The 27,067-nt window shown below is 46.7% G+C and overlaps 2 protein-coding genes across 3 annotated transcripts in view; one reads left to right on the top strand and one right to left on the bottom strand.

Moving 5' to 3' along the window:
* Window positions 1–26,764, top strand: part of TBX1 (T-box transcription factor 1) — a gene marked incomplete at its 5' end in the record, with an annotated part of 29,354 nt that extends 2,590 nt beyond the window's left edge. Inside the window, one exon of the mRNA XM_039378870.1 lies at window positions 1–26,764. Coding sequence (XP_039234804.1) covers window positions 1–428 — 428 coding nt within the window.
* GNB1L (G protein subunit beta 1 like) overlaps window positions 11,681–27,067 on the bottom strand; it is a 41,387-nt gene continuing 26,000 nt past the window's right edge. For both annotated transcript variants that reach the window (XM_027733064.2, XM_027733065.2), the window contains exons 4-7: window positions 25,328–25,490; window positions 21,695–21,793; window positions 16,966–17,181; window positions 11,681–12,395 (exon numbers count right to left, since the gene is read on the bottom strand). In XM_027733064.2, the coding sequence (XP_027588865.1) occupies window positions 12,129–12,395; window positions 16,966–17,181; window positions 21,695–21,793; window positions 25,328–25,490 (745 nt within the window). In that variant the 3' untranslated portion in view covers window positions 11,681–12,128. The remainder of the gene's footprint in view (window positions 12,396–16,965; window positions 17,182–21,694; window positions 21,794–25,327; window positions 25,491–27,067) is intronic.

The raw sequence follows: 27,067 nt of genomic DNA, 5'->3' as shown, positions 1-27,067 counted from the left end.
ATGCTGCCGAGAGCCGGCGGGACTTCGAGCGGGAGGCGGGCGGGACGGGGCTGCACCAGGCGGAGGCCGCGCACCAGCAGCTCATGTCCCGCGTGCTCAGCCCCGCGCTGCCCGGCGGCCCCGGCGGGCTGGTGCCGCTGTCCGGGCCGGGGGGCGGCCGGCCGAGCCCCCCGCACCACGAACTGCGCCTGGAGCCCGCCGCGTCCGAGCCGCTGCACCACCACCCCTACAAGTACCCGCCGGCCGCCTACGACCACTACCTGGGCGCCAAGAGCCGGCCCGCGCCCTACCCCCTGCCCAGCATCCGCGGGCACGGCTACCACCACCACCACCACCACCACATGAACGCGGCGGCCGCGGCCGCGGCGGCCGCCAACATGTACTCGCCGGCCGGGGCGCCCGCGGGCTACGAGTACGGACCGCGGTAACGGGGCCGCGGGACCGGCCCCACACGGACACCGCCCGCCGCCCTCGCCTCCCGCCCCTCCAGCCACCCGATAGGCCGGCGCCACTTGATTGACAGCTGCAGCGCCCAATCGGCGGCGGCCGGGCCCACGCGGGCCGTGAGGGGCCGGGGCCGCCATCGCGGACAGAGCCGTGAGGGCGGCGGTGCCGTCGCGGGGTGACCCGCCCGTCGGGGGCCGTGAGGGCGGCGGTGCCGGGGCCGCCATCGCGGAGAGACCGCGGCTGCACTTTGATAAATGAAGCCATATGTCCTTATCTCCCGGCGCCTCCGCCCGCGCCGGGCACCCAGGCCGGGGGCGGCCGGGCAGCGGCGGGAGGGCGGGGAGCGGCGGCGAAGCGGCTCGTGCCCGGTCGCTCGGCCGCGGGTGTCCGAGGGCGGTGCGGGGGTGCCGCGGGGCCAGTCTCTCCCACCTGGGCACACCGAGGCCTCGTTCGCGGGTGGCTCAGGTGGTTCTTTGAGGGCAAGGGAACGCTTGGGATCCTCACTGCCAGAACAGATTTCCCACTTCTCCTCCGGCCCTGACCCTCCCGTGAGTTTTGGGGTTCACGGGGGTGCCTTAACCACAACAGCACTTTCTGGAGCTGTTGAGAAGGGCCCGTGGCCAAGAGGACAGCCACGTACGTGTGTCTTGTTTTCACAACAACAGATGCAAAGGTTTAAAAAGCAGCCGGGGGGGGGTGGTACCTGCAGGGTTTAGGCTGTGTGTTCTCACCCCCTTCCCAGGCAGCCCCACACTCCTGCCTTCCTGCGTCCCTTCCCGAGCTCTTGATACTCTCCTGTGGAGGTGCCTTTTAGAGGGACTTCAGGGTTTTTTCTCAGTCTGCCTCACCCCTTATATTTGGCTGACCCAAACTGCAGTAATCCCAAAGCACCCGTTCTACATCTACCTGCTTCCTGCATCTCCCCTCTTAATGCTGGTAAGTACTTTTTTCTTCTTCCTTTAATATCCTCCTTCAGTAGTCGTTCGTTGCTGTTGAAGGGATGGCCCTGTTCATCACAGTTTCTCCGGTGATGTGTTTGGAGAAGTTGGTTTCTGTTTTCAGATGCTCACCGAAGGCAGTCTCTTTGTGTTCAGAGAAGGTTTTGAGCAGCTCCTAAGCTGTGTTGGTATACAGTATTATGAACACTTTTCTGATTCTTCCATGTGACTCTATGAAAAGAAGGGGTTTATGTTTTTTTAAAGTCCTCTATTCACCCATGTTTGTGCATTTTCATTACAAACCCTTTATAACGTGTTCTTTCCCTTGTGCAGGTGGCAGTGTTAATAGCAATGTTTATTTTGTCTCTGGCAGTGGGCTTTGGGCTTCCAAAACTTTTTCGAAGGGTTTAAGAAGGGATACAGGCTACCATTAATATTTTGTGTAATTTTTTTTTCTGTTTAAAAAAATATATCTGGATCCATGAAAAAGTCTTGTGCAAGAAATATGTATTTTATTTGATATTTGCAGTGAATTTTGAGGTTCTTAGTGTCTGACTAAACCATAATTAATGTTCTCAGAAAGGTTGATGTCAAACAGCCTTGTGCTTATTATTAGTCAGTGGGAAATGGCTCTCGGATGTGCTCTATTGCTTTGCCGCTGTTATTTCAGAGTTTTCACTATGATTTGTTATCTGTAAACTGATTAGTGCCAAAGCTTTGGTCAAACGTTTAATGAAGTTGTTATATTTATTATTTCTTTCAAAGATTATGCAAACACTTTTTTTTCTTAATAGTTGGAGCATAGGAAAAAAAGTGAAGACAACCAAAGAAATCATATCTGCAAACAGTGTAGATACATGTAGATATTTGTAGATATATGTAGATAATCTTATTTCATTTAAATTGAAAAGACATTGGACAGTGACATTTATAAATATTTTTCCTCTTCTTTCTTTCCTTCACTTCTTGTTTGATTATTTGTGTATATTTGTCAGTTTGTCTGCTCTGAAGTATAAACCTCCCCTACAAAATGAGGTCATTTAAATAAGGAGGGATTTTAGTGTGAGCAAACAGTGACTCTCCTAGGTCATTCCTCCCTCCCTGCTGTCCCTGGTTGCCCCAGCTGCGCGTGGTTGTGGTGACCTGTCACCACCCAACAGCTTGCAAGGTTGGGGTTCCCAGGTGGAAACAGATCTGTTTGTTTTGGTAAGCACTGTTTTCTTTAAACACACCGAGAGCAACCCAAGGTGCCAGGACTAAGCTGTGCTCTTACCAAAAGTGGCTCAAGGTCCTTGTCTTGACTGTAGGAATTTTAATTTTCTCTTTGTTGGAAGAGAAGATCACAGATCCTCAACCCATGGCTGTGGGCAGTGGGCCCTTTAGGATCACTGGTCTGTCCTCTGTGCTAAAGATCCACTACAGAAGTCCTGGGGCTGAATGGGAAGGGGGGAACCGGCAGCTGTGTCAAGGCTACAGTCTGAACTATGAAAATGGTACTTCCAGCCTTGCTTTTAGGCCATGAACATGCAAGGTCCTTAGATATATTAGCATGAAACATATTAGCAGTCCGTTTCTTCTCATGTTTTAATCCTTAAATCAAGATTCCTTGGGACTTTGACTAGTGTCCCTCCTTCCATTGCTGTGCCCATCTCATGGAAGGAAGTGTTACAGATATGGAAAGCAAAAAGGGTTATTTTTCTATCACAACAAAAAATCTCCTTCAAACAAACACAAACCCCATAACTGCACATTGACCAGTAGAAGCGTTTTGAAAGTCACAGAAAATGTGTAACACTTTAGTTTCAGATTGGTCACCTGTCAGCCAGTTAGTGAAAACATAGTCAAGCCTTATCTGTGTATTGCAGATTCATTTGGCAAATGACTTTGTATGATTTGCTTACATGTCTGGTTAAACTTCACTCAGTACACACTGTCACCAGGGCCCACAGCACATTTTTGGGAAGAAGGCGGCACTATTTCCAGACAATGCTTCCACTTGTGTCACCTCAAGTCACACGGAACACGGTGTTTGAAAGCTGCTGGTAAAACAGGCCCAAGCACGGAGGGTACAAGCACCCTTTGTCTCTTCCAAACAGGGCTAGAGAATAAATTAGCCACGTAGCTCTATTTTCCAGAGGTACACGCTGAGTTTACTGATTGCTCCAGAGGTCTGAAAACCGCATCGCTTAGCTCAGTGGATAAATACAGGAGTAGGCTGGTGAAACAAGGGCGGCTTTGGTTTGATCACTTACCCCAAACACAGTTTTCAGAAACGGCTTTTTGCTGTTGTTGGTTTTATTTTTTCCATGCTAGTGGATCTGACTAACTTCAGTGTAGGATAGGAGGAGCATGGGGATGAGACTTGTGTGTGCTTGTGGTGGTCATGCACACTGTTTACACACTTCATGGATATTCAGTCTTTCCTCCTCTTTGGGGAAATCCCAGAAGTGCTTTGGCTAGAACTGTGAAGGTGGTCCCCAGCAGATCCCTCTCAGCATCCTGGGGTGTTGGCATCTCTTCAGTCAGTCCCAAGCACATGTACATATGGCCATGGCTAGGGGAGTAACTGCTTTGGCTTCTTTCGTGGGACAGTGTGTCTAAGAGTTGCTTGCAGAGTGGAGAATGACTCGAGGACTGCAGTAAGCATAAAAAGGTGTTCTGCAGGCACCAGGCTGCTGGGGCACTGGGGGTCTGCCGTGAGCTAGGGGCTCGCAGTGCACCCCTCCAGAGGAGCTGTGGCTCAGGGCCCCCTCGGCTGGAGTGCTGTCCTTCCCCCCAGACAGACCTCCTGCTGTCCAGTGAGTGCATGTCAGCCCGTGGCACCGGATCCCTCACCGAGGGGCAGTCACTCCTCCATCTGGACTGGAAGGAATAAGAAGAGCAGGTTCGGTCGTGCTGTGTAATGTTCTGCCAGTGTAAAGTAGCCACTGGAAGCGAGTTAGGCACCCACAGGTTAGGGTTGGGGGTGGAAGGTGAGCCCTGCTGCCCGGAGGAGTCAGGAGGAGCAAACGCAGCAGTACCTGCAGAGCAGGTTTCAGCACCTTCAGCCGAGGAGCTCCAAAAGCTGCCGTGAGCCCGTTGAACTGGGCTGGAGGGGGCCGAGCGTGTGTGCCACGGCCGTGCTGCTGCTCGGTGCTCTGCCCTCGCTCGTGTACCTGCTGGGCTGCAAGAAAGGCGGTTTCGCTGCAGCACGTCTGGGGCCGCGGGGGCTCCGGGCGGACCCGCCGTCCGTGCGACACTGCCAGTGCAGGCGGGGAGGCCCTGGTGTGCCCCGGGTCAGCCGGGGCCCCGCGGGTACCGGGCAGGACTCACCCCGAGGAGGAGGATGCTGCGCTCGCTGCGGCCCGCCCTGCCTGAAGAGCCGGCTCCCTCCAGAGGGAAGAGCCGGGCATGGCACGCCGTGGGTCCTGCCCGCGCGGAAAACCAGTCCTGGGAGAGCTCTTGCACAGCTTGCGAATACGCAATCGGAGAGGAAAATATAGATTCGTTTTATAAAGCAAAGAATGGATCTTTGGGGCACGCAGGCATAGTCGAAGAGGGGCAGTAACCTGTGAGTGAGACTCAGGCAGGAATGGTTCAGCTGTTGCTATAAGCTGGTGTTAGGAAGAGTCCAGTCTGCTCGTGTACAGGGCAGTACGTGTGTATGAATGCAACCTTTTTCTAAATGTATGCATTTATTTTCTTCATTTAATTATTCTAATTAAATCGGTCGGTAAGATATTTAATTTACACTGGTGTTTGACACAACTAGATGACAGTGACCGTACCCCAAGATTTCTGTTACTGCCATTATCATGAGCACAGCACGTGCACATAAAAGTGTTACAGTGGGACACTGCCTGTGGGAATCTGGCTCGTGTATCACAGCTTTGCAAATCGCCAACAATAGTGTCATACTTTTTTTTCCTGCCCGGTATGTTGCACACACGATCAATGCAAAAACGTAGATATACATTAATTTTGAAGACCACAGACATGACACATATACACTGTGTGTGTTTGTGCTCTCCGAAGCCCCACTGTCTGTGTAAAGTACTGTGTGTGTTGCATATGCCAGAAAAAACGCACTCCTTCCCCTCCATTAATAGAAATGACCTATTATAAATTTACCAAAGATACCATAGTTTTATAAATTGGCCACATATGTCTGCGTAATATATTTATTATATCACATTTCATAGCATTTCTGTTTTATGAAATTCAGCCTTGGATTTGTCACATATGTTTTGCATATATGTGCAATAGTTGGCCAAGTATATCCGAGTAAAGTATGATAAATGTGTTCTTTCCATATGGGAAATTAAATGTTTTTCCAGATTTTAAAAAAAGCTTATTAAGAGCAGCCTATACAAAACAATTACAATAAATCACTCACTTCTATTTAGGTTAAAATTACAAATTTGAACTAGTAACAAAGTGATTAAGAACAAAAGCCAGAAAAGTCACCTTTAGGACCTAACTGTGTAAGGGGACAGAGCTGCACAGCAGAGTCCTCCTCCCCAGAGCTTGTTGTGGGAACTGACCCGGCCGGTGCTCCCAGGGGCAGGGAAGGACACCTCGGGGCCACGCTGTGCTGGAACCTGCCTGCAGCAGGGGGCTGCACAGTGCCAGGGACTCAGAGGGACACCCCTGGGCTGGGAACTGCCAACAGGAAGTTAAAACCAGGATAAACGACATGTAAAATTTCCAGAAGCACCTTTGTGGGGGGTGTTTGCAGTGCCAGTTTTGTCAGTGGTTTTAGCTTGCCTGGTGGACGGGGGCTCTGCTTTTGTGTTTGGGTTTTCACCCCTTACTTCGTGCTCCTGTTGTCCCTCGCTCTGGGGGCAGGTGATTGGTTCCCCTTGTCCCTCGGTGTTCCAGCCTGGCTGCACTAGCAGGGCAGGGCTGTGGGGTCAGTGAGCTGTCCCAGCAGAGCAGGGCTGTGGGGTGAGCTGCCCCGAGGGAGGGAGGGCAGGGGCTGCAGCAGAGCTGTCCTGTTCCAACCCTCTGAGCAGGGCACAGGGTGGTGAGGGGTGAGTGCAGCAGCCCCTCACTGAGCACTGCCTTACACATTGCTTTTATTTCAGCAAAGTGAGTCTTTCATTCTGTTCCCTTTCCTGCTTGTTGTCAACTGCTTCAAACCAGATGGGCTCAAGAGATAAAACTATAAAGACTCAATGTCTCAATTTAGCAGGATGCCAGGTCTGCATGCCATCAAAATATCTGAGGCAAAACCATCTGAGCAGACAATTCTTACCCTCAGTGTTCTGGTGAGAGCAGCCCAGACCCTTTTCCATCACAGAGACAATGCATCCACGAATCACTGGGATCTCGAATCAGCAGGTTTTGAATTCCCATCAGGACAAATGCCATGGCCACGTCCTCTGCCATGTTTAAAGTTATTCCATAGGCCCAGCACACCCAATTTCTTCTTACCTGGGCCAGGATGTGTTTATAGCAAGCAGTGGGTGCCTGGAAAATGTACTTTGGCTTGCATGGGATGCCAGAGCTATGGAGCAGAATAACAGCCAGCATTTAGCATCCTCCCTAGATTCCCTGATCTGGACATAGTCAGGATCAGTCAACCCTGCTGCTGGCAGGAAAGGGAGCTCGTTGCTGTCCAGAAAGCACCAAAGGGTTTCTATAGCTTTTCACTGCCCTCATTTATGTATCCTGGGAATAAAAACTAGGAGAAAACAGCATCTAGCTGTAATCTCAGTGTAATGTAACAGCTTTTTTTCTTCCTTTTTTTTTTTATTATTAGAACTTCAATTTGCAACATATAATTGCTAGAATTATTTTTTTTTCACTGTCATGTCACTCTTCTGTAAGAAGATAGTTAATACTGCTCTGGGATGGTTCTGCAGTGCATGTGGCTGCTTCAGGACCTCAGTCCCTCCCAGTGCTGTCCCCTGTGGCATTGCAGCCTCTGGTGTTATGACTCTTCATAGCAGAGAAATAAGTCCACACTCCTCTGGGTGAACACAGCCTTATTTAGAGGTGTAGGCTGTGTTTCAGAGGATTTCCTATGTTCCAACACCTTTAAAAAGGATGCTGGAGAATTAAAAGCAAATACTTCTGGAACTGAAATGAGCTGGTGTACAAGTTTCAAAAGACAGACCTATCACTGTAGGGTTCCACTATTCCTGCCATCCTTGTCTTTTTCCCCTTAGGAATCTGGCCACTGCTGGAGGTGGTTTGCTCCAAGGCCCTTTGTGCTTTCCAGAATCTTCATATCACTGAACTCAGAGGGACGAGTTGCTTCTTTGTTTTGATTTACACCCTCATTCCCCTTTCTCCTCCTCTTCTAATACCAAACTGCAAATTGAATTCCTCTGAGGTAAGTCAGAATAAAGCAGTGCATAGCACTGCTGACAGGACATACAGATATTGTTCATACCAATAATCAGGTGAGCAAAACATTCACAGCTAAGAGATTATGTTTTCATTATGTTTTCATTTAATTTGATACTGTGACAGCTGCCAAACTCCCCCAGTATGATCTTAATTCTGGATAGTTTTCTTCATGTTATAAAGGAAGCCTCCAACATGCCCCAGAAGAGTAGGACATGGATAAACACAGTCCAGTTTACTTGGAAAAACTACTCTAGTAGGGGGACTCAGGCTGGAATTTCAGGATACTGGAGAGCAACAGAACCCCCGGTGCCTTCTGCTTTAGTGAGCGCTGTCACTGCCTTGGGAGCACAGTGGTGGTGCTTCCACATCCAGCTGTGTGTGTGTCCCAGCACTGCTGGAACAGTGTCTGGTATCATCCAGGCAGTCCTGTGCCATGTTTTATGTAACGATCCACACCACAGACACACAGCCAGAAAAGGAAACACATTGATTTAGCGCTCGGTAATCCTTGGTTAATCCCCACTCCTTTGGTTTACATCACTAACATGGCTCCTGCAGTAGTCAGTGTTCTATCTTTGTTCTTGGCAGACTGAATTAAAGGAAAGATTTATTAATTTGTAAGTTGGCTTTGTAGATGCATCTTAAACGTGCTAAAACCAAAAAGCAGTCCAGAAACCAGTATTAACTTAACTATAAAAATCTGCCTTTTTAAACTCAAACCTTTGCAACAATCCAAGTCAAACTGCAGAGAATAATTTATTGGCTTGCTGAAGCAATTGCATTGCATAAGGCTAAATTTAACAACTGTCTCATTGCAGGCCCCCAGCCTACTTCCTTTTTCACTCATTACTACAAATACAATTAATCTCCTCTTTCCTTGCTCATCTACACTTAGGACTGCAATGCTTTATGGCTCATGTACTGATAAGAGAAAGGGGTTTAACTAATGGGTTCATTTGCAAATAATGTTAGAGGGTCAGAGATCACCATTCATTCCAGTGGTGATAAATATTCCATGTAATGGCTGCACAAATGCTGGTGTTTGGGATTTATTTCCGTTAGTTTACGAATGCTGGTTGCTTTCTTCCTCTCACAGTGCCAAAGACAGTGATTCTTGGGAGGAAGCCTTTTGTAATAATTTAGCTGTCATCACCTCCGCTCCTGAATCCTTTAGACCAGGTACAGGCTAGCCCTGTTCCTTACTGGCAGGTGAGATTCCAGAACTCACTCCAGCAGCTTAAGGTGGCTCTTCACTCACAGCCTTCCTGCTAAGCAAGTCAGCTGAAATCTCGGGTGATAACCATGCTCATGGCACAATTGTAACGAGCTGTAAATTATTTTTTTAAATTAAAAAAGTTGTTACTTTAATAGATGAAATCAGACAACTGTATTTTACAATTATACTCAGACAACTGTGTTTTACAGTCTATAGCAATATAGACTGTCCTTCCTGTTGGAAATCATTCTTCTTTGGGGAAGTCCAGGTTAGTTCCTTAAGGATATAAAATTTTAGAAGACTCTAATTCACAATCCAACAATGGTATTTAGGCTCAACTCTAAATCAAACTAATGTAGTCTGGTTGTTCATTTCAAGGAAACTATAATGTGAAAGAGAAATCTGTTTATTGGGTGTTTAAATAAAATCAGTAGTGATGTAAAGTGTTAATGAATTAACTGTAATGTGCAAAAGTATGAGCTGGATAGTGCTTTGGTAATGGGAAGTATAGGATGGGTCTGTTCTTGCAAGCAGCTCTGCAACCTGTGTCCTTCCTCTTGAAGCTGATGAAATTCTTTACCTCTGTGTCTGCCTGGTAGTGAGATGCAGTTCATGCCCTCATTTTCAATTTGTACTTGCATGACTAAGTTTATTTTTAACTCTACCTAATCAGACAAATATAAATATTTAACTCCCAGCAAAAGGCAGTGTTAGATGTGGCAGCACATACTCATCTTTAAGAGTATCTTCCAAAGGACCTATTCGTAAATCTAAACATCCCTTATGAGTCTCCACAATGACTTTAGACACAGACATTGACAGTAAATGGCATTTTTTAGGGAAAATAGTATACTCCAGAATTCCTGACTTTCAGGAGGCACGGGGTATTAATCCTTTCTTGCCAGGGGGCTGCCACTGTGCCAGTGCAGTGTTTGATCAGCAGTTGTTTGCTGAGTGGCTGTAAGGTGCAGAGGTCTCTGCTCTGGGGCCCGAGGGCTCGAGCTGCAGGGGTGGCTGTGAGCTAGCCGTGCCAGGAGCAGGAGCCACGCCTTGGCACCTCAGTGTCCCTGGAGCATCAGGTGCTCCTCACTGGCACTCAGAACAAGGGTGTGCTGAGCGTGGAGCTGCCCCAAGTGCTGCAGGTTTGCATCAGTCAGTCTGGAAACCACCTTCCCCACGCTGTCACTGCGCTCTGTGGCACAGAGCCTTCCTGTCCAAAGGATGAATTACTGCTCTGCCAGGACCAGGCTCTTCTCATTTCCTGCAGTAACCATTGCCCAAGGTGGGCGAGCCCCAGATTCCTTTCCTGCTGGATGAGCAGTAACCCTGCAGGCACTGGGCATTGCCCAGCAGTGCAGGCTGGGAACTCTTGCACCCCCCTGGTACCCCCAGGCCAGTGTGGTGTGTCCTGACAGGACAGCCCCGTGGGAGCTTTGCCAACTCCCTGGGACGGGTCCCTGGACCACACTCAGCAGTGCTTTCTCTAGTTATTCATTGCATTGTTCCTTTGTCAGTTCTGACTTATTTAAGAAAGGGGGAAAAGAACAAAAGGAAAGGTCTCTTCCAGCAGCAGCTTTGTGGAGATGGCCCCTCATTCCATAGGCTGGAGCCTCGTGTGCAGTGGGAGCAGCTCCTCCTGTGTGTGGGAGGGGATGAGGGGTGGAGGTGGAGCACTTTGTGCAACTCTGTCTGGTAGATGTAATGAACACCATCACCTCCCCTTGACTTGGGATCGCTCAAAATTAGGCTTTAACTTTCAACTGCAATGTGATCCTCCATGCAGCTACTGAATAGTAAAGAAATAATCAAAGAAATGCATTATTTAAACTGTCATTACACTCCAAAATGTGTAAGGCCACATTTTATTTAGAAAAGCCTGGCAACAGTATCCTGATTCTGTTTTAATGGAAAGAACACCAGGCTGGGTGCTTAAGGCTTTCAGTCCAGCAGTATTCTCTGCCTGCAAAGCACAGCTGGGTAACAGACCCAGACCTTAATTTCCATGTGTGTTTGTCCTGAAATAATTTCTAAAGTCTTTGATGTTGCTGTTCACTGCACTTTTGGTGCCTTTTTCTTTGATTTCCAGGTCTTTATAGTGCAGAAACAATTATTTCCAATAAGTATCAACAGTGCCCAGCCTGGACACAGTTGCCACTGCAGCTTTGTGACCTAATCCAGCTGTACTGTGGCTCTGAACACACGGGGGGGGGGGGGGGTGTCCTAAAATGCTTCAGAAGAATGGAAATGCTGCTTCATGAGTCAAACAAAAAGCCCTCCATGAGTGAACTTTAGCTTCCACAGCCCTAGAGATGACAAGTTAACGGAGCCATTTGCACCATGTGGGTAGGGATTTACCCCAGCACTTCCCCTAAATGTTAATGAGAGCTGTGTGGCTGAATCCCAGACTTGCCATGCTGAAACCTACCCCGAACTCTCCAAGGAGAAGGGCGCTAATTGGATTGCTGAGTTCAAATCCTTCAGCTCGTCGGTCTATGGGAAGGATTTAGCACTGCTCTGGAAAGGGCTTTGCAAAGCTTTGCAGTGCAGTGCAGGGGAAGATTTTTCCCTTTCTTTCTTGTGATTAATTGTGAGGCTTGAGGTGACAGGAGACATAATGAAATTCATAAGTGCCAAAGGCCGTCCCTAGTCACATTCCTGGCTGTTGGTTTAAGTTAGAAACTTGACAGAAGTGTGAACAAATCAAGGTTGTTCTGATAGCCTTTCAGTTACAGGGAAGAAAAAGTAACTGACAATGAGAAACCACTGGAGGTGGTTTAATGGGTATAAATTTTCAAGAAAGAGTGATATTTTGCACTGATTCAAATTCTTGGTTACATAAATGGCTTACAAACAGATGTATTCTGCCCCCACCACAGTTTGAGGGATTCCAGTCCTTTTTCACAAGAGATAATGGCACAAGTTATTTCAGCAACCTGCCAAAGAAAAGCTGTTGCAAAACCTGTAGCAGAACCCAAAGCAACTTGGTTCTGTGTCTTTGTTTGTGACTGGCCTTTTTCTGCTTGTTATGGATTTTAAAAATCCTTCTCTGGAAAACAAAATTTGCAGCTTAAACAGGTAGCATTAGGAATTAACCTGGGACTCTCTCTTCAGCCTGGAGACAGATGCTCCGAGCTCCCTCCATGCAGGTTTGAGTTCCAGTGTCAGGAGTGCTGTCCCGGGCCCTGCAGGTGTCAGCTCTGGGTGTACAGTGACCAGAGGCTGATGCGCTGGTCCTTGGAGCCGGCTGCCAGCAGCCTCTCACGGGGGTTCCTGTGCTCCGAGAAGGACACACAGTGGACAGTTGCTGTGTGATAGTCCAGCACTGCTAAGGGCTTCAGTTTTTTCCAGCCAAAGATCCTGATGCGATGATCCCACCCTGCTGTTGCTAAAATCTTCTTGTCTGGACGGATGGTGATGTCAGATATGCCAGCATTGACAAGTTCATGTGTTTTGTAAACCTGGGTGAAAAAGTCACAACTGAGTTCCAATTGTTCAAAACAGAAGAGAAAGAACCTTTTGGCACCTTAGCAGGTGTAGTGCCCACCCATACACACCCGTGTCACACACAGTGTGGAGCTTTTCACCACGGGGGGATGGTGTTTAGGGAGAACAACTGTAGACAGAGATGGAAAACACCTTTACCTTGAGCCTTCCCACCTCCAGCACCATTGTCTAAAAATAAACCCTTTATGTTTTTAGTTTATTTTGCATTGAAATTTATATTCTGTCTCAAGTAAAGCTCTGAGTCAAGGTTTTGAGCACCAGACTACACAGCTGTGCCCTTCCAGCTATTCTTGCATGAGCTGCAATGTTCAGAGCTAAGGCCATATATTTTCCCTGCTTCTGCAATATTCCCAGGCTGAGATTTGGAGCTGATGAGTACCTGCTACTCATTTCTACTACTGTGGCCCCCCAGAAAACCCCCACTAAGCTGTTATAGCATCTACCTCAGTCTTGAGAAAGGAATGTTTCCAAGACTTGGGTTACAGTGTCAGGAAATCTGTATTTCTAGTACTCCTTCTGAAGAGACTTTTATTTACACCAAATTCCAAGAAGGGGGTTATGACCAAGTTATTGATTTCAATCTTGGGAGCCTTTTGTTGCTGTTTGGAGACTACTGGGGAACAAGTTTCTGAGGGGCACAATTACACTGGAAGGCATTGGGCTTCCTTCAGGAGGCACTGGGGCTGCAGAGGACTTAGCCCTCGGAAAGAAAAGTTTTCACTTCACTGACACAAGTTTCTCTTGAAGCGCAGAAAAAAAGCTTAATATAATACGTTTGCTGCTCTCCCCTCAGGTAACTTGTATCAGTGAGCACTCTGGCTCTGAGACACACACAGAATGTGCACCCGTGGGTGTGGGGGTGTGTGTGTGTGTGTGTTGGAACAGCCCAGCTCTTGTCACAGTGGCAAAGGCACCTGTGGTGTGACCCTGGCCCAGAACCACAGTTATTTATCAGCACAGGTGGAAACGATGTGTTTGTTTTGTCACTGTCTGTCTACTTAAGCCCGAGTCTGGAGCTGTCTTGTGCTAAAGCCCAATATCCTCCAGTGCCTGTTTTAATACACTGTTGGTGTTTGCTGTTTGTCTCAGGTGGGAAGGGATTGACAAGCACATTCCATGGGAGCAGCTTTCCCCCTTGAAGGACATTCCACGATACACAGTACAGGATTACAGAGAACAAATTAACTGCAGATAACTTTAACCTTTACACTGGGCATAGAAAACTCCAGAAATGTTGGTCAAAGTTAGTTTCGGATGCAGTTGAACATATCTGGAATCTTACAGACACAAAGCCATAAGCAATTATTTTTCAACTGTGTAACAACTGCCCTACTACATACTCAAACAGAAGAAGTGTGCAGTTTGATGAGAAAAAAGGCTAAATGAAACTTGACATGCTTCTTACTTGCTCCACACATTCCTCTTTTAAAGAGAACCTGAAGAATGTGTCTCCAACCAATTCAGAAGAGGACAGCAAGTTTTGCTCAAGCCTAATGAGCAGCAGGAGGCTGTATGGGGGCCTTTTTGTGGGGCTGCCACTGTCAAACCTGTGTTTGGTTAGTGCTTGTGTTCCAAGCCCCCCAGGTTAGGCTCATGCAGCACGGCCTCAGTGGAATTTCTGTGGGCCTAAGTGTCCTGGGAAGGAAGGATTTGTTCCTTCCCTCACTAGCCTGGCAGTGCCAGCTGGGCCTTGCTCTGGGATTGTTGGCTAATGGCTGCAGCCAGGCCCAGGTGTGGTGCTGCCATCATTCCTGGCAGTTCCTGGGCAGGATCCACAGAGCACCAGGGAGACACAGCACTCAGCAAGCCACGGCTTGAACGGAGCCTGGCACGGCCCTGCCTGTGGCTGTGCAGCAGGAGGAACAGGGGGCATTTGTGCATGATCTGCAAACACGGGAGCAAAGCAACGCCTTGCTCAAGGTATATGCAGCCAGGTGAAATCCTAGTGCCAGCATTTGTGCCATCCAGGGACTTACTACACTAAGTCACTAACTACAGTAGTCTAATGCATACCAACATCATTCCCTAACCAGAAAACCAGCTTGTAATTAAGAAAACAAAGAGGTAAAAACAGGTGAGCTGCTTTCAGCCAGTCATGCCCAAGGACACCTGCATCTACACCCAAAGCATGTCTTTAAGCCCTCTGCTTATTAGAAAAATAGCCAAATAGCAGCAGCCTAAGCTTTAGTGTTTGGGGGAAAAGCCTCAGCAACCAAACTAACAAAACTTACATTACATCTTATAGAACTTTTTTTCTTGTCATATATAAAGGAGCTTCTGTGGTTATCAGATTTCTTAGTTCTGCTTTGTTTATTCACCTGCAGAAGCTGTTTACCTCCTACATTCTATCACAAACATCATCACATAATTACACTATCTCCTCCAAATCAGAAGGCTCATAACCAATCCCGGCATTTGCTGACAGTGATGATTTCAGCAACTTTCCTGTAGAAGACAATACCCCAAACTTTCCCCATAGCAATAAACTGTGCAGTTACCTTCATCATCTCCTCATTGACACACTGGAACATTGCCACTTCAAACAGAGCTGAGCACCATCATTGCATCATTATTTCTGCACCGGCAGATAGCTCTGCCCCGCGTTCACTTATTAAAACCTCTTAGAATAAAAATAATGTGCCACTGAGTGGCTTTCCAACGTCTACCATTACCTCAGGTACCTGGAATGTCAGGGAAAAAAATCCCCATCTGGTTTATATTATTAATGCAATAGTGGAAAAAAACTTAATCTATGTCCTTGACAATCTCTAGTTCTCCTATGAAAGATGCATTTTATTAGGGCATTCATACTCGCATGGAGCACAGGAACATTGCTTGGAGCTTATAATACTTGACATTTAAATTTCTTCTGAGAAAAGCTACTATCTCTGTGTGAGCTGCTGAGGGTGTAACTAATCCTGCATCTCCTGGGAATGTGAATACCTGATGAAAAACAATACCTGGAACATTTCAGGTGAACAACTGCTTTTCCCATGAGTTGTACCTGTAGCCCTCCATTAGGGTTAACTCATAACTGGAATGCGCTGTGAAGAACAATATTTCCTTTGAATTAGGAAAAAGTTATGCTATAATTAATATGAAGGAACGACCTCCTCTCCAGCACCAGAGTATCTGAAGCTTTAAGAAGGCTGTCTTGGTGTCAGATTCCTGACACCTTGGCCTTAGAGAACTAGTCTCAATACCAAGCTTCTTACTGGGATTGCTCACCTTCCTTCCCCTTCCCTGAGCTAAGGACACCACGTGCAGATGGTGACAGTAGTGGCAGAAAGGCTGGGCAAAGATCACCAAAAAACCCAACAAACCCAAACCATGGCAACTGTGCCCCAGCCTTGTGGCTCAGAACACCTTCCAGCCTGTTCCAAGCCCGAGTGCCCCGTTCCCTGCTGTGCTGCAGGTTCAGTGAGCTCAGACCCTGCTGGGCCGGGGCCGTGTCCCCACACTGCCCCACACGCTCTGCCCCAGCAGCTGGCTCTGTGGGGATGCCTTGCAGACTCCACACCTTTGTAGTGACCCCTTGGTGATGAGTCAGTGCTGGATGGCCCAGCATGTGCTTTTCTTCCTGTAGCACCATTCAGAAAACAGCACTAACTTGCTGCATTACCTACAAAAATCTCCATAAAAGCTGCAACGTGGCTGGAACAGCCATTACTGTTCTCCCATGAACTGGTGCATCCACAGCTCTCTTCTCCAGGATGGTGTGGGGCACACAGGGTCCTTCCCCTTGTTCATGGGACAACTGCCACTTTAAAGAGGGATGCTTTGGCTGTTGTTCATGAGCCTTTATTTATGCGCTTCATTTCCACCCCTGGGTAAATCCTGCTTGCCCCTTGGCACTGCTGGATCACCTGCTAAGGTTGCCTAGATACCAGCAGTGTTTATGGCCATTCACTGAACTGGTGTCTCCTCCTAAACCAGCCTCTCCAGGTGTGTCACTGGGCACAAACTGGTGCACCAACTGCCTGATGTTGTGTCTCTGTGGGGCTCCGTAGGTGCCAAAGGAAGGTGGCTGCCTGAGCCTCTTGTCCTCTTGGTGCCTCTTGGGCTACTCCTACTCTTTTTTCTGTGAAGTATTTCATGGAATACTTCTGTCTTTCCCACAGTGGAAAGAAAGCTCTAGCCATTCAAGCAGAACCTTTGGAAAAGCAATCCTTTGTTTCTCATTTTTGTAACTCATTTATAATGTTTAGGGCATTCCGAGAGCTCGATACTACTAACGTGATAAATGAAGATACAGAGGCAATGGCTTGAGTAATGCTAGGCCTGTGTGCCTGTTGCAACTTTGGTAAAACCAGAAACATGTGAGAGAGGGGTTTTTTTCTTTTTTTTCTAAATCCTCACCATCTTTTGCTAAGTCTGGTCACATAGCACAGACATTCTAACCAGTCTGTGATTAATTAGCTAGAGATCTGCAACAACTCCTCTTCATGACTAAATATTTTTTTAGTCTATCAAACTGTTAGTGCAGAGTGGGATAAATGACACTAGAGGGCCAGTGATGCTGACCTGGAGGTTCTGTTGCTCATTGAGGCTCCAGATGCAAAGCACCTTTTCAGATGAGCCCGAGATCCCCTTGGTCCTCTCCGAGTCAAAGTCGAGGCTCATCACTGGCTCCTGGTGGCAAATGAGTTGGCTCAACGCTTTTCCCATTGTCACATTCCAGAGGACCACTGATCCATCTTCATAGCCAGCCAGAAGCAAGGGTTGGGAACCACAGCTGAGCTGATCGAGGAAAAAGTAAAATTGTTTGAGAAGTAAATAGTCTGTTAGGAAAATTACCATCCCGAGGTAGGTTCCAGTCCAAGCACCAAGAGAATAAATGAAAATGCTGACTGAGTAGAAGTGATAAAGTGTTTAGGAGTGTGAATGTCAAATCCTGAGAGTCCATCCACTTACAGAAGGCAGTACTAGGTACTATGAACTTATGGGGGGTTTAGATTAAATTCTAAATTTTATATATATAATATATATCTAACGTACACACACACATATATACACACAGATATAGAAAATTTCTCTCTGAAAATCCAAACTATTGCCCTCTGCAACACCTGAAAAGAGGCTGCCTGAAGTTCTCAGGAGCTTTACTTCATGGTCTGAACTTTGTCTGCACTTCTTAAAGAAAATTCTGCAGAGTAACGGAGTTCCTGTCAAGCACTGCAGCCCTCGTGGGCACTGACAGAAGTGCCATGCCAAGGATTGCAGTCCCACACTGCCAGGGGCAGGGTTATACAGGGGGATCCTGTGCTCCAAGGAAAACACTGAACACTGAGGCACCAAGGGGTTAATGGGCCCCCAGTCCTACTGTAACCAATTGAAAGCTCTTTTGATTAATGATGTCACAGGCCAAAGGCCACGGCACCCTGGGCAGACACCTAATTTATTTAAGCCTCTGAAATAACTCAAAGAAGGGAACATTACTGGATTACGTGTCACACTTAAGGAAAATATTCATCATTGCTCCAGCCAAAAGACTAATGATGCCGTGAGCAGTGACTGGTTACAAGAGTGAAGATGCAAATCCCCAATGAAAAGCAACTAAAAATGAGGCATCTGTTAATGCCAGTTATTTCTTCAATAGGAGAAGAAACATCAAAATAGACACTGGGACTCTGGCCACCTCATGTAGGCACATCTAAGAAATGTATCCAATAGGCTGTTCAGATCCTTCCAAACACTGTCTGCTCCCACAGGATTTGTTTACTCAGTATTCAGTTCAAAACAAAGGTAAAGGACATAAAGAATTCATTTTTACCAGTATGACATTACTGACTGAGGTCAAGCTCGCTGGCTGTCAGTGCCATGACACAAACCTGCGGTGGCCAAAGGCTCACTGCCTCATTTGTGGTCCACACTGTTCTCCCACTGCTTCTTATTTGTCCTGGGGGGAGTTAAACAGCTCTGGTAACAGCCTCATGTGCTTCCTCACCTCATTCAGCCCAGGGGAGTGTTTGAATGAGGAAAGGATCTCACTGAGCAGGGAAGAACTGTTGCCCCTTAAGAGCAGGGAACCAAGGGGAAATCCTTGGAAATGTAGGAAATCCCCTACATCATCCTTCTGAAGGGGTCTGTCCACACCTGGGATCATGCAGGAACCTCCTTCTTTCTTTTCAGACCCCTTTTCCTTTGAAAAGGTAGGGAGCATGCTCTGGCTAGAAAGGCCCACAAAGCAGGTCTCTCATAGTGCCCAGAACTGTGAACAATTTTTCTGTCAAATTTTTGATTTACTAAAATAATATAACATCAGAGCAATGAATATATGTCAAATACATGTGAATTAATGTTAACTCATCAGGTATTTGGATCTGCTTTTTCATACCAAGGAAAAGTTAAAAAATTTGAATTAAATGAACATTCCAGATTTTATTTATATTTAATAAACGATAAAACCTTCAAGGCAAAACAAAGTATTTCACAGGTACTTTTAAGTTTAAAAAAAGCCCCGAGTTTAAGCATAAAAAAGCTCCACAATTATTTGTGCTGCTCTTCTGTCATTAGCCAGTGAAATGTGGTATGGAGGGGCAGGGTTGGCTCCTCTCCCTACTCCAAACAGCCCTCATGGAGCTCAGGGCCCTCGTGCAGATGGAGACACAGGTGAGTGCTCAGCATTTCCAGAAATGCCAAGCAAAAATATTTTTTTTGTGTTGTGGGTATCTCAGCTTAGATTTGAAAACCAGTAATTTGCAAGTGAGATCTAAGATTGGTCTATTTTAAAAACCAAGTACTGTCTCCTGTGAAATGAAAGTCTCCCACACTGCTTCTTCCTGACTTTGCTAACCACATGAAGTGTAATATTTCAATGAGTACATGAACTTGAGCAATAAAAGCTCTGGAAAGCTCAGGGGAGATCTCAGGCTGAGACCTCAGCAGGCTCCCCTCACAGCCCTGTTCATCGCAGTTCCAGGGATGGACACTGCTGGAGACGTCTCACCGTGCGTGTCCTGTGCCAGTAGGAAAGTTCAATTATAAATCATTGCTCTTGCTAAGCAGAACATCTTGTTGTTGCATTTGGATAAGTGTCAAGGAAGGAAGAAAAGGTGATCTGCTGTCAACTCAACAGGAATAATTGCCACAGTTTATATAAAGTAATAACTCGGCGTTTCCAGTTTCGACATGTATTCTGCTCGTTGAATTATTTTGTTTGCACCATTACGCAACACGATGCCTTCCCCAAGGAGAGCACAAAATTTAAGGGAAGACTGTCCTTACTCCTGCAAATCCTACTCCACCCAATTAGTAATAGCAGGAAGGTGTGAAACGGAAGGGACACTGTATTTAAGAATATAAATCTTCACAAGAAAAAACTTACTGAATGAACTAGTATGTTTAAGGATAGACCTAGAAAAATAGGGGAGAAAGTGCTCAAAACGACCCAAATAAACAGCTTGAAGCATTTTGATTGCTTAGGGGAAGCCTGCCCTGAGCCTTGGTTGCCTTGTGCTGTGCAGAGCAGTCCCTCGTTCCCGCTGGCTGTGGTGTCCCTGAGCTCAGCCTTGGCTCCCTGGCACACAGGATGGTCCCTGCCTGCAGCCCCAGCTCTCCCTGGCCAGCCACCCCAGCAGAATTCCTTCAGACCATCCTGGGGCTCTCTCCCTGTCAGCCTCTGTTCCAACTTGTTCATTCCCTGTGCCCTCACCAACACCAAACAGTCTCTCAGGCACCCCCTGGAGTGCCCATCCCGCGGGTCCGTCTGCACTGCCCAGCCCAGCTGTGTGCAGAGATCCTGCTCAGGAGGGGCTGAGCCCCTGCTCTGCTCTTCTGTGCTGACAGGGCTGCTCAGAGAGCCACTTCAGTGCCACCACAAACTGAATGCAGAGCATCACTCTGGTACCCCACATGGAATTATTTGCCCTTAAGGGTGTCCTGCTCCCCACGCTTTCAAACCAAGTTGCACACATTTGTAAAAGAGCAGACACAGCTGTGAGACTGTCAGGGATTAGCTGTACTTGCCTGGTGCAGTCTAGGAAGTTATGGTGAGTTCTCAGAGTCAGAATCTGCATGGAATAATTTACCTCTCCCAGTTCCCAGTTCTCTGCTTTATCCCCACTGGCAACAAAATTAAAAACTACATGAAATTAAGACTCTGCACCTGCTCTGTTTCCTAGAGGAATAGCAATATTAATGCATGCAGAAAATATGGCAAGACAGAGGACTTCTTATACAGGCAACAAAATTTTCAACACTGAACATTTCCTCAGTTATCTCCATCTTATTAAAAAATGTCCAGGAGACAGAAAGCCCCATTCATTTCATTGAGCACTGAACACTGACTGCATTTTTAGGAGAAACTTTGTTTAATAAAAGCCTAATCAGCCTATTTAATTTTCCTTCAATTTTTTTCCTAGTCTTTAATTACAGCATGGGACTTGAACAGTGGCCTCTCCTACTTTTGTCTGACGTCAGCAAATGAATTCCTCTAGATTTCAGTTGGTTCAGGACTTTGAGTGAAGACACTAAGGCCTCAAACTCTGATTGAGAATGTTTTCACCTGAAACCAACACAAATGTTGAGATGAGCCTGCAGGAACTACACATTTGGCATCAGCGTGGATGGTCCTGCAGACCACAGTGTGTGGTCAGGGGGTTAAATGGGAATCAGCTTTGCCACCAATTCTTTGGAGATTTAGAGCCAATCACTTCAACTCCTTCCTCCCTCTACTGCCACCTTTTTCTATTACTTGTCATTCACTGTTGGCAGCCCATAAACATTATTGGCTAAATATTCTGCAAATATGGTTTTTTTTCACTAACTGCTTTTATTTACCTTTTTGCCCAAAGTCAGTACCACCATAAATATTTTGTTCCTATTGTATGTCTGGAATAGAAATGTTCATAGAGTGCTTCCTTGTCCTGAGGGCATTGAAGTGAATGTAATCTGCCATTAAAATCACAGTTTTCAGGCAACCCAGTCATTTCTCATCATTCTTAATGCAGTGAGAAACCATATCAAACAAGTGGCTTTGGTAAGTCATTCATTTTCCTCTTGATTGATGCAAAAAGTGTATCTATCCTAAGGATATAAAGCTTTCCCCGAGCATTTGCAAATCTTCCATTAAAGCTTGGAAAGCTCTGAAAGTTACATTAAGGATGTTCACAAATCTTTCCCCCCTTTAATAGTATAATTACTTGATTGGTTTGATAATAAATCAAAATCCAAGTGAAGAAAGATTCATGTGCTTCATATAAAATGAATCACAGGGAAAACATTTCACAATTAGCAGGCACTCTCGCCTTACCTGCCATAACTTCAGACACATGGGCATGCCCAGCTTGGCACCCACCTCTGGCTTCAAGGTACAGACTGACGTCTTGGATGGCAGCTCCAAAACCTGAACCTGACATCAGGAAAACAAGAGGAGTTGGTCAGGCTCCAGGTCAAAATTCTGCTCTTAAAAACACGAGTCTTTTAAGGTGATTAAGGTTAGTATAAGCTCCTCCAGTAAAAACTGTCTGCAGGAAGATGAGGAATGCATGCTAAGTTGGAGCTGTAGGGGAATCTCCAGCTCTCTAAAGAAGTGCATTGTTTTAGGAACAGAGCGAGCACATCCTCTTCTCCACTCCTCCAGTTCATCTGCATTACAGTCTTCTTTCCAAACAGTAGATGACACGTGCACACGACAGATAACACTGCAGACTGCTTAAACTGAGAACATAGCCCTGCTTCCTTTCTCCTTTTTCCCTCTCTGTTGCTAATTTTTTGGCTGTGTTCCCCTCTGGACACTTGCATTCTCTGCTCTGTGCTGTTGTGGTAACACAGAAGTAGAGGCAGTGTGTGTATGCCAGGAGGATGTTTTATTTCCTGCCGACTGCACTGACAAAGCTTAGCCCAGGCTCACTGGGCTCCCCGGCTGCAGCAGCGTCAGCACACAGGTATTTTTAACACAGTGTTGTCTGACCCTGTTCAAAGCAGGCTCAGACAATGCTGTGTTAAACACCTGCTCTCTCTACAGAGCAGCTTCCCCTGTTGCTTGCACTGATGGTAATGAATTACGGATCTAGTGTTTTTCTGGATTTTTTTTTAAACATTGGGCAAGTCATTCCTCTGCCAAGGAAGAAGCTCATTTCCACCTCAGGATGATGGCAGGCCTTTTCTGTTTGGCACTGGAAGGTTTTGAGTCTTGACTGACGTGGCAGTGCCTCAGCTCTGGGCTGGTTCTCAAGCCTGGAACTATGAAGAAATAGAAGCTCTTGAGTATCAAAACCTTGCTGCCAGAAACATGGCTGTTTCTCAAACACACCCCTAATCACCAAGGTGATCTTTTCTTTTAATTAAGTAAACAATGGTCTGCATTATGTTGTAAAATTAAACGACTTGAACCGCTTGGTAAATGAGCACCCGGCCGTCCTGGGCCCTTTCGGAAGGGGCAGGAGCCCGGCGGCGCTGCCGGACGGCCCCGGGGCGGAACCTCCCGGGGCATCGGAGGAGCTGCTCCACAAACACGGCTCCGCGGGGAGCCATCAATCACGACCACGGCAGCTGCGATGGTTTCCAATCCCATCCCTTTAGTTCAAAGCCTGCCAGAACATCTTCCTCTTTCTGGAGGCTGTGAGCCAGCCTGCCAGCAGCCAGCTGCTCTCGAGGACTGCGGCACCGCACTCGGCACACACCGCACTCGGCACACACCGCGCTCCCAGAGCCTCGGGGCCAGAGCAGGAAACTTCCCCACGCTGGAGGAGCAGTGACTACAGCCAAGAGCCATCCAGTCTGCAGCCAAACCTGGAACAGCCCAAAGGCTCATCAGCTGGGAATTCTGGTTCTTTGGAGCTACACTCTTAACAAAAGATGCTTTTCTCTTGGCAACTTTCTTGCTATCAACATAATAACCAAGTTAGCTGTGGCAGGAAATGGGCTGTAAATATGAGGATGACCTGCCCTCATCTTGCATCTTTCATCACTGTCTCTCCAAAGGGCATTGCCTCCTAGGCAAGACTGAAACTGCAACTGCGACGTAATGAGGAAGGGTAAGTGTGGTGTGATAAATGCACTTCTGCAGGTTAAAAGGAAAAAACCTTCGCTCTACCTTGACTGAAAACAGATGAACTGGTACGAAGGCCACAGTTGGGCTTGCAAAGGCCAAAGAAAACCCAGTGAGCAAAGCTTTGTGCAGAAGGCAGGCAGGCATGAGCTGCTGCCTCTGCTGGACTGACAGTTCCAGAGGCTGTCTGCATTAAAAGTAACTGAGCCTTAGAAATAAATACTATTTCATATATTTTGACAACTGTAACCTAAAACTTGAAGTGCTGTGTTTATGTTGGTTTTGCTTAATAGAAGAAAGATTTGCCTTTGCCTGAGGTTAATAGTGTTCCTGGGTGGCTAAAACTGGCCACAAGGAAACACACCCTTTTTCTTTTTCACATTAATAAAGCTTTTAACATGTTTCTGGCAAATTGGCAAGAAAAGTGCGTGTAACTCATAATTGGTGATTTAAATGCAATCATGAACAAATAAATGCCTGTTCAGATCTCATTATTTATGGACTGAACCTGCTTTAAGACAAAATTACTCTTTTTTTGGGCACCAGCCAAGCATAAACACTTATTAAGTCTTAATTTTAATCATAAGCTGGAAATGTACTGCATCTCACACAGTGCTGCCTATTTGGAAGGACTGTATATTATGGGAGCTCCTGTGAATTTATGGAAACGTGACACAGTTCTAGTGCAAGGGGCACACCCAGAGTGGGACTCTTCTACCTGAGGAGACAGCAAATGATCCTCCCCTGCAGGGCCCAAGCAAACAAATGAGAACAAACCAGGGATGAGTTGTGAGCGAGCCTGGGGTGTCCTCTTTGGGTCAGATGAGTATTTAATCTTTACCGCAAAGTGCACTTGCCAGTTTTGTTTAACTGATACATTATTGAGCAAAATGGAGGGAGTTCTTTGATCAGAACAAGGGATGGCACAGGGTGGTTGTACTTACTGGTGCAGTGGTTGTGTCTGCAGGCTTACTCAGTGCTGTGAAAGGCTGAACAATCTGGCTGTGAGCCAGCAAAGTACTTAAATATGTGCTTAACTTCTGAATAATAAAGAGTTCATATTTTCTTGCAATACAGGCACTTATTAGTTCATGTGTATAAAATATGCAACTTTTAGTTTCAAGATACAGACCAGAAAAGCATCTGAACTTTTATGCTCATCAACAAGTTGTAGTGAGCTACAATATTTCTTTTCATATTTATGCCACTTTTTTGGTATTTTGATGTCAAGTATTTGAAATAATTTCTTTTAATATGATGTCCTCAAAACAGTCCTTTGTAGAAAACAAAGCTATGATTTCTACAAAGCAGAAGTGGAAGTTGCCAACAAAGCTGTCAGTCAGTGAGTACAGTGCCAGTGGTATTAGATGTGGACATTTCAGTAGGAACTGAAACCGACCCTGCAATTATCTCACACTGAGCAAACCTCTGGCCACTAATCGTAATTCAACTGTTTCCAGCCCCAGTCCCAGGGAAGGAATTAGCCCGGGGTGAAAGGCCCCGGATCACGTTACAAATGAGCCCCTCCCCTGCTCAGAGGGGAGCTGAGCACCTCCACCTGATGGCAGACCTGCTGACCAGGAGTTCCCCACAAAGACTCCTGTCCCCAGTATCCAGCAGCACCAGAAGAGTTTTCAAAACTCCTGCATGTGAAGACCAGCAGTCGCTGCAAATACTTAAGTGTCAGACAAACCTCGGGCTGGTGTCCCTGTCATTAGAGCAGGAGTTATAGAATTCAGTCATCTTTGTGGCAGTAAAATTAGTGATTAGAACCCCAAAGATTTCTTGTGCTGCCCTCTCTTGAGCAGAGAATTCGAGAGCTCCCCTCCTGAACGATGTCATTTCAGTAACAAAGGCAACCTCCCAAGCACCAGGAAAAGAGACAGGTCCTACCTCCTGCAGGCCTTTGGCTGCCGTGGCCATCAGCCAGCGTCCCTGTGCCAGCTGCACCAGAGAGCACCTGCAGAATCCCACGTGCTCCGTGCAGACAGAGTCCGTCACCGAGGTCCGGCCCTCTGCTAAATCCCACAGGCAGATCCTCTGGTCCCGACCCTGGCTGTGACAGTGACACACACATCTGTGAGCTGCAGGTCCCAGAGCCCTCTGCCTGCAGGGCAGCAGCTCAAACTGAGGCTGGCCCAGGCAGGAGTGCACTGAGCTCAGTGCAGCTGGGGGGTGTTAATGGGGTCTGTAATTAACGGGGTCCCTTCTGCAGAACTGGCCGGGAGGAGGGAGGGCCCGAGAGCCGGACAGACACCCTGCAGTCCCAGCGGGCTGTTGCCATGTGGAGAGAGGCTTGAGCGAGCCCAGTTATGCTATTTATGTGTATGCATGTATTTATAAAGTCTCATGAGCATTTGAACATATTCACAATAAAAAGATTTATATTTTACCATTAATCAGATCTAATTTAAAAGGAAACAAAAGTACCCAGAGAGCCACACGTGTAACACTCGTTCACCCTAGCAATGAAATGGAAATGTCATGTGTTGACAGCTGAAAGACAAGCAGCAAGACAACACAGACGGTGTCAGAGATAAATAAAAAGCTAAGTTATTCAGTGGGCAATGTCCCACAGGCACAGGGAGGGCAGAGAGGGCTGGTGGGACTGCCACGTGTGGAGACACGACAGGAGAGGGACTGGCAGCAATTAAACACCAAATGTTGAATGCTGTGGCTCAAACACCCCCCTGAGCCCTGAGGTACAAGTGCAGCTCACTCTGACTGGGCACAGCCCTCGGGGGCTCTCCCAGCCCAGGAGCCCAAAGGGCACAGCAGGAATTGCTGCAGGGTTCTGGGATCCCACTGCCTCTGGAACAAGGTACTGCTGTGGAGAAACTTCCAGTCCATAAACTACAGGAGCACAGGGCATATGTCCTCATGCTACCCCTGGGCCAAGGAGTCACCAAAAATCCCTTCTCCATGTGTTACTTTAATTAACTGGATCACCTGATGAAGTATGAAACCAAAACAGAGGAGATGTGAATCTGCAGACCGTTGGGACTTCTTCAGTCAATACAGAAACTCCCACCTACTGTTCAGCTGAGTGACAAGCTGACACAACATTTACAGCACTGGGAATACAAACAATGTGGTGCTGCAAGAAATTGTTGTGATTTAGCTTTAGAAGAGAGAAATCCAAAATACAGGTACCTGCTGTCCTAAAATTGCACTGCTATATGAACTGTTCTAACTATACAGCAGAAATAGAGGTATGGAAGAACTCTATAATTATATGAACAATGTTCATTCAATATCATTTTATGGGGAAGAGTGTTGAGAATTGTACCTAGGCAGATAAGAAATATAAATGCTAATGAGTTCCACGTATATTATGAGATGTCTTCTCTAGATAAACATGTCAGAACACCTCCTAATCATACAGACACTTTGGCATCTACTCTAGATCACCTGTCTAATCCAAAATACACAAATCTACCCAACCTTCCCTTGCTAAACAAGAGGATATTTTGCAACAAAGCAAAGGCATGAAACTCAGCATTCTTGCTCATTTTCAGTCTTCCACTCTCCATCTCTGATTCTTCTCTTCTTTCCTTCCCTTTTCTCCCTCCCCTCTATTCACAAACTCTTTATATCAATATTCCCTGAGAACCAGCTGTGAAAGGTTTGTCA

This window comes from Pipra filicauda, unplaced genomic scaffold (assembly GCF_003945595.2).
Source record: "Pipra filicauda isolate LSUMZ 115617 unplaced genomic scaffold, ASM394559v2 scaffold14_size4853619_pilon, whole genome shotgun sequence".
NCBI lineage: Eukaryota > Metazoa > Chordata > Aves > Passeriformes > Pipridae > Pipra > Pipra filicauda.
Note: the sequence above shows the minus strand (reverse complement) of the source record. Positions and strands in the feature narration are given on the sequence as shown.